This window comes from Zingiber officinale, chromosome 2A (genome assembly GCF_018446385.1).
Source record: "Zingiber officinale cultivar Zhangliang chromosome 2A, Zo_v1.1, whole genome shotgun sequence".
Lineage (NCBI taxonomy): Eukaryota > Viridiplantae > Streptophyta > Magnoliopsida > Zingiberales > Zingiberaceae > Zingiber > Zingiber officinale.
The window spans coordinates 170769985-170777494 of NC_055988.1; the positions used below are offsets into that span (position 1 = coordinate 170769985).

General features: G+C 35.3%; 1 protein-coding gene across 12 annotated transcripts; it reads left to right on the forward strand.

Moving 5' to 3' along the window:
• Window positions 1-235: 235 nt before the first annotated feature.
• On the forward strand, window positions 236-4992 carry LOC122043255 (exonuclease 1-like). Of its 12 annotated transcripts, none has more exons than XM_042603793.1 (10): window positions 236-466; window positions 596-675; window positions 1567-1680; window positions 1768-1921; window positions 2017-2099; window positions 3129-3273; window positions 3343-3403; window positions 3465-3821; window positions 3977-4199; window positions 4271-4860. In XM_042603793.1, exons 6-10 carry the CDS (start codon window positions 3184-3186, stop codon window positions 4323-4325), a joined length of 786 nt encoding a protein of 261 aa, XP_042459727.1. In that variant the 5' UTR covers window positions 236-466; window positions 596-675; window positions 1567-1680; window positions 1768-1921; window positions 2017-2099; window positions 3129-3183; the 3' UTR covers window positions 4326-4860. The 12 variants fall into 12 exon arrangements, with proteins under 12 accessions (XP_042459727.1, XP_042459730.1, XP_042459734.1 ...); XM_042603796.1 differs by having other exon boundaries at window positions 1575-1680; XM_042603795.1 differs by having other exon boundaries at window positions 290-343.
• The last annotated feature ends 2518 nt before the right edge of the window (window positions 4993-7510 follow it).

The following is a 7510-nucleotide window of genomic DNA, read 5'->3' on the forward strand; positions in this document are numbered from 1 at the left end:
GGTGTCTATGAGCGCAGGTTTTCGCTCATAGACATCGGTTTTTTAGGCGATGTCTATGAGTGCCTTTTTTTTGTTAATAGACACCGATTTTAACATCAATTTTTTAAAACCCGATGTCTATGAACCAAAATAAAATAATATAACTTTTCCACCAATACTTAGCTAATTTGCAACACTTCACTCTTCCCTCCAAACCTAAATCTATATCGCCGCTGGCCATCTCTCTCAGCCTCATCTCCCTCTTCTCCTTCTTAGATCGACGCCCCTTCCTCTCCCGATCAGGATCGACGCCCCTTGCTTCTCCGTCCAACCATACCGCATCTCCTCCAACTCCTCCCTTTGGGTGAGAAGAGGAACCCTTTTTCGCATTCCAGTGTCGACGCTACCGTCACTCTGATAGGGTTTTTTTGGATACGAGGAAACCTTCCTAACTATTGCTACTTTCCATTTCATTTTCATTTTCCAAGTATTAATCCATCTCATGCGTATTCCGATCCATTCTCCATTATTTTACCTCTTTTTGTTTTGGGTTTTTTTCGTTGCCTCTCTCTCTCTCTGTCTTTCTCTGTCCCCATTTTTGTGCGATCCTTTGCAGGTTAAGCTCATTTCCTGTCTCCTTTGATCGGCCGTCAACCTCTGACAGGTTCGATCTCGCGCCTGCTTCTTTGCTCCGAGGTTTGGACAGATCTTTCCCCCTTATCCGCAGTACGAATTGTATCTTTCTGCATGGGCTGTAGGGATTTCAACTCAGGGGTTTGCAATAGCACAAATGCTGTTCCTTTCAAGTAGGATGGGAAGGTGGGCATGCTCCCGCGTGGGGATGCTAGATCTGAGTGAATGTGAGCTTAAAAGTTCATATTTTAGAGGGTTCTGTGGGTTTTGGATTTTACTGTCTATTGTTCTTAGGTGGATCTGAACGCGTGCTTTTTAGTTATATAGTCACTTGACCTGGACAGAATTTTATGGAGGTGAAGTTGGACAATTACGCAGGGTGGTTGTGGAAATTATTGTTTTGTACTTGGATTTTATAGCCCGTCTTCCCTCAGATTGAACTGCTTCTGGATGATCTGGTTTGCCAGGAATAATTTGAAAAAAATATCTTGTTTTGATGAAATGACTGCCAGTTATTGTGATAATAATTGCATGTTTATAGCATTTTTTTGTATCTTAAAACATCTTTATCTAGTTTTTTATCATCAAACAAAAACAAACGTGTGCCATAGAGATGTCTACTAATGGATACCCTATGAACTTTCTTTTTTATCAGTGACCGCATTAATAGACTTGATCACAAAGTTTTATGTGTAATCCTTGATTTGGAGAATTGACTTATTTATGGACAAATTTATAATTACACTAATTTTGTTAATTAGATTCTAGTCTTGGCTGCAGTATTTTCTACTTTTACTTATCTGGTCACCAGGGCTTTCCTTATTTTAGTAACAAGTTAATGATTCAAGTAGTTTGTTACTCTCTATGCTGTGACATTATTGTGTAGTTATTTTTTTATCTTCATAAATTTGTTTGATCCCTCTAATTTAAGTGGTTATTTCTCTTTATTTCAAGCCATATAGACAGATCTGTGGGGACCCTTGGCACTCTATCATGCTTGTATTCTGTTATTTCAAGCTAAGCTTGGCAATGACGAGAATGTACTGGAAGAAAATGACATCGTTAAATGTATATGTTGATTATCTAGATTGTTTTGTGACTCTCTACGATTTAATTCTTCTGAGGTTTTTTGGCAATATCTTCTCTGTGTTGTAGTGACTTGGGGTGTCATATTGATGGGTTTATTACTGTGGTGGCACACACTCATGTTATAAAGGAAGGACCAGTGACTGGTAGAGCAGCAAATGTGATTGTTGCTGCCAATACAGCAGCAAAAGTTGCCTTGCGCCTTGTGAGGCCAGGAAAAAAGGTGCCTTTATATTTGACAATGATGAAATTGTTAATAATCTTTCCTAACTATGTAGAGGGATTTTGAATTTAGTTTCTAATATATGCATTGCGAAGACGTTACAAGACTGCTCATTGTTCTAAGTCAACACTTCAAGCCACATTGATGTTAATTCCAACTTCAATATTACCATCATCTGGTGCGTATTTGACCAACTCAGTGTTGTGTCTTGCTCATGGTGACTGACGTTCAACCAATTTGCAATTTATGAAAATTAACTTTTACAAGCAATTGGTGTGTTAACTCTTGAAGGCAGTCGGAATAGCAAGGGAAATTGGGAATTTTCTGTTCATTTATGTCATCCTACACTTTCTGTTTTATATTTTCTCACGCTAATCGTAATTTTTTTGTTTGGAGAATGTGATAAATTCCCTGTCTCATGGATGAATGTCATACGACATCTTCTTTAAGATCTTTATCATTTTGATGGTTCTTAAATTTTATTTTATGATTTATTTATTTAAGTTCTTATTTGCTTATCAAAGAATCTAATGGATCAAAGGTTCGTTTAGTGAACATTGATATTTAAGCGATCCATCTGAAATAATTAGCACAATCAATTTTCATGTCAACGTTTACCTTGTTTCTATGCCATTAAGTTTGATACTTAGAAGCTGCAAATTGATGGCTGGGGTTTTCCTGGTTTAATCTTAGTTTCAGAATCGGAAAATTGATTGCTAATGAAATCACCTAAGAAATATTTCTTTCAGTTGTAACTGGCTGTAGTACAATTTGAACAAGACCTCTTAATACAATTGAATTAAATCATTTTCATCAAGAAATATAACAAAAGCAAATCAACCTTCATACATGTGGGTTGCTTCAATTTGAACCAAATAATTAAAATCATTCATTAAAGTTGTTCTTTTGAACACTGAATTAAACTATAGATATAGTGTGGTAATTTTCAAACTGAACAATGCAAAATATTCTGTTGAAAGTGTACAGAACATGTTTCATTTTTATGTGTTTTCTGTATGAATTGATAATATACACATGTACTTGTTGGGAATTCCTGAAGGACATGATGGCTTGGACTTTAATAATTGATGGAATGACCTCTTGGATCTGATCCAGTGTCTTTCATAAGTTTTTTTTGGCTTCTTTTCTTACCTTTGTTGAAAGTCATGTAGAAAGATCTGCTAACACCAGATTCATCTTCTCCAAGCTCTGGAACTTGTAGCTCTGGACCACCTCCTTCAGCAAAAGATGCTACTTGTTATATGAGCAATACTCAAAGCAGTCCAGTTGATCAAGATGACAAGGATGGCTCTGGTCCTGAAGGTCATGTTACAGAACCAGCAATGGAAACGGTATAATGTTTGAGCTCCTTTAGTACTCTCTCAACAAAAAAATTGGTATAACTCTTTGTTTTTTACCAGATGGAAGATAAGTTCCTCAATCCAATCCAGAAACAGGACGAAAATAGGCTAACTGTACATGGTAAGTTAGTTTTGATTTCAGCTGTAAGTATAATTAAACTTGCCTGAGATCTGGCTTTCAGGTGGCTTTACAGGTCCGCAAATTTCCTCCTCCAGATGTAAGCCATTTTTAACATCACACAAGGAAAAGACGTCCCACCAGGCAACGTCTGTGGTCAACGAGACAAGAGTGTCTACAAACAGAAAAGTCATTGTGAGAAGCTCATACTTCAAGCATAAGCCATCAGATGTCAATAGTCTCCATCGACCCAATGATGGTGCCACAAATGGTAATGAAAATAACGATTGTATTCCTGGTGGCTACCCTGTCAAGAAAAGAAAACTATCTGAGGACAACGAAAATCAGCCACCCATCTTAGTAATGAATCAGGAAAATCTGCCATCAAGTAATGCGAGGATTTCAGTTCATCATGGAGAAGGTTCGAGCTACTTCTTTCATAACCAAGTTTATGTTCTTCACATCAGTTGATGATAAAGTTGTTATGCTTGCAATACTCTATAACGAGCGAAGGAGACAGTAATCACAGTCAAAAGGTTTATGCTAAATAAAACTAATGATACCGGTACTCTGCAGATAATCAAGTGTCTCGTTTGAACAACAATGGCGCCATGGTAAGGGAAGGAGGAAAATTCGGTTGTGACATTTCACATGTGAACAACTACACAACTGTAGCGGAGAGATCAATGGACAGATTTGCAGCGCTCATGTCATCTTTCAGATACACTCAATCAAGTGCCCGTGCAAGTGTCCTCCGTGCACCTCTAAAAGACGTTCAAAATTCTTCTTCCTCTGCAAGGTATTTTTATCATCTCAATCTATAGTGTTTCTCAATACTATCCAAGTTTCTGTTTTATCATTTCCGAATAGGAGGAAAGCTGTGCCCATTGCCATTGAAGAATTCACATATACATTCCAAAAATAAGGTTGACTTGGGGAGTTTCTAGTCAGCTAAATTTTCACAATTTTGTATGTATGCTCAGTGGCCTTTGCCATATATACATTTTGGTAGGCCTCTAAATTGCATATTATATGCATATGTATAAGTATATGTGTATCGGTGTGTATGCGGATGCGCGCAATTATCCTTCAATGAATTAAGCATTATGAACAATAGTCTTCCACAACAGCCTTTAAAAACTTAGTATTCTATTTTATTTGATACATGTACACATTTATTTTAGTTATTTGACATATGGTGGATTATTGGGTCCTGATCATGAATTAACTTTGTATAAAGTATTGTAGATTATCTTTGTTGCAAGTATCAATTAGAAAGGGACTTTCTTTGGTTTAGATATTTTGCATTCCAAATTTAGTTTATTGGTAGTTCTCATTGCAAAACCAGACTGAAAAGCTTTCAAAATGCTTGATTTGAAGTGTTAGAAGGATAGAGATCAGAAAAACTAGACTGGCCTCGTTAGAGCTAGAGCAGATATTTGGAAAAAAATAAATAAATCAAAATTGCATCTTTACCATTTCCAGCTTTCAAAATTACATCTTTACTAATATATTATTTATGTGTTTTTACAGTTTATAAATCTCAAGTACTCCAGAGTTGAATTTGATGAAGTGCGGTTCGAGTCGGCTGAATGCATCCTAGATTACATTTGAAGTGCGGTTCTAGCTATCTTGATGTATTGTTAAAAGAATGTTCTACCTTGATTCTGATATCTATTAGTTTTTAATGTAAAAAGAATGTTTGTGTATTTTATGGATACTGTTGTAAGAAGATTATTTATGTAATTTGTGAATATTTATGTATTTTATGGATATTGTTGAATGAAGAATATTTGTGTAATTTGTGAATATTTTTGTATTTTTTTGGTTACTGTATTCATTGTTTCGGAAATCAATGTGCTATTAAAAAATATCGATATTACATCGGTTTTCCACCGCTGCAAAACCGGTGTTATTAACTAATATTACATCGGTCGTATACCGCTGTCAAAACTGGTGTTATTAACATATAATATTACATCGATTTTACACCGTTGATGAAACAGTGTCGTTAAGTCATACTACACCGGTTAATAACCGATTCGAACACCGGTATCGTTAAGTGATACTACACCGGTTTTAACCCGATGTCTAAAATGGCAGACCTTTTACATCGGCTTCATAGACATCGGTCGAAAATGTAATAGACACCGGTGGAAAACCGATGTCTATGAGGGTTTTTGTTGTAGTGAATTCAGGATTAGACATTAGGTATGTCTATATTGAAATATGCACGATGTTAAAATATGAGAAAAACATGCACTCTTTTTAGTAAAGAGAATAACATCGTAACATGTGATTCATACCACATGTGCTATGTTGACAATAAGGGTAGTAGGAGAATGGATTCCTGTTTCTCTACTATGTGAGACCTTTGAGATTATAAGTTAATCTCAGTTTTTGCCCTTAGTGACTATTTAGCTATTTACTTGAAGTTTTAATCAGTAGCTGCTACTTTAGCATGTATCCTATGACTATGGATGATTCGGTTTATGGAACAGAACTAGGAAAGTAACTGATTGAAATGAATAGATTTTAGCTAAAAAGGGAGATTAAATATATTTACATCTTTTGATGTTATTCACTGGTCGACCCATTTCTGCTATGTATAGAAATGAATGTGAATATTGAATATAGAACATACTCTTGACATAATGGTCATTATAAGATATTAGAGATGTTCATATTGATGTAAATGAAGTTATTTAATCTGGGCAAATAGCATGACATGGAAATCTCTAAGATAATGGTTGTGTGCCACTGGGAGATTGGATGTTTCTTGGATAAAGGCTATGTGCCACCAGGACAGAGAGGTTATGTGTCATTATGAGGATATTTCTGATTCATTGCTCAAAGAGCGGCTATTTAAGGTGTAACAATCTTCTTAGCATCTATCGCTCAATGTGCTTGCTGTCGCACGAACCATTTTCCCTAAAGTATGAATTGGATGTTCTTATTTGGTCTTTGTGACTAACTAGTTCTAATTTGACCTTTGTGACTAATTAGTGTTTTGCGCTGGTCTTTGTGACTTAATTACAAAATAATCTATGTGACTTATATGGTCTTTGTGACTAGATGACCTTTATGGTTTGACTTGGACGAGTGGGAGATGTTGGAGTTAGGAAGGTGAGAAGGTGCCCTATCCCTTTCCTCTTCCAATCCAATCACCTTCCTCTATAAATGAAAGAAGGGGAAGAAACCTTCTACACCTATATAAGGTCGTCCAAGTAATCTAAAGGGAGAAGGAGCACAAGAGAGAAAGGAAGAGGGGGTTTGCTGCGTGTGAGTTTTGTGTAAAGTCAAAGAGAATGGGTTCGTCCCATATGAAAGGTCTCTGTGCAAGGTTCATCCATGTGCGCAAGATTAAAAGAGGCATGAAGAACATTCAAGATTGGTTTGTCTAATCTCAAAAGAGGGATTTGGTTTGTGAACCATGAAGAGTTTTTCGATTTGTTCGTGATCGCTCTTCCGACAGTAAGTCCGAAGATTATATTCTATCATCGATTGTGGATCTATGGGAGATAGCTGTAAGTGTTTACAATTTTTGTATTTCTGTATGTTTCATGCTTTAGAACTATCAACACATGAAGGATCATGGTGATATCATACAATACAGATAATTTATTGAGCAAACTAGATTACCATATATTTATGGTTGAATTGGATAAAACTTATGATCAACTTCCACAAGAATATTTACACATGACTCACTTCTAAATCTGGAAGTGTGTTATTCTTTAGTCTGTTGTGAAGCCATACAACTAGAATCTATAAATTAAAAATTAGAACTTGAACATAAAATAAAATTTAGGGTACATTTAGCTTATAAGTTTTTTATTTTCATTTTTTTGAAAAACATACGTTTTTAAAAAATAATTATTAGTTTGTATATTTTATTCCTATTTTTTTCAAAACAAATAGATAGTGTTTTTTTTGAAAAAAATAAAGAAGGTCTAAAAATCATTTTCTATTTTTAAAAAAAAAATATCTTTCAAAATATAAAAATAAAAAAAATACACAAACCAAACACACAGATCAGATAAATAGACAGACAAACCATAAACAAACATGAGAGACAGATCAATCAAATAGACAAATTATATAGACAGA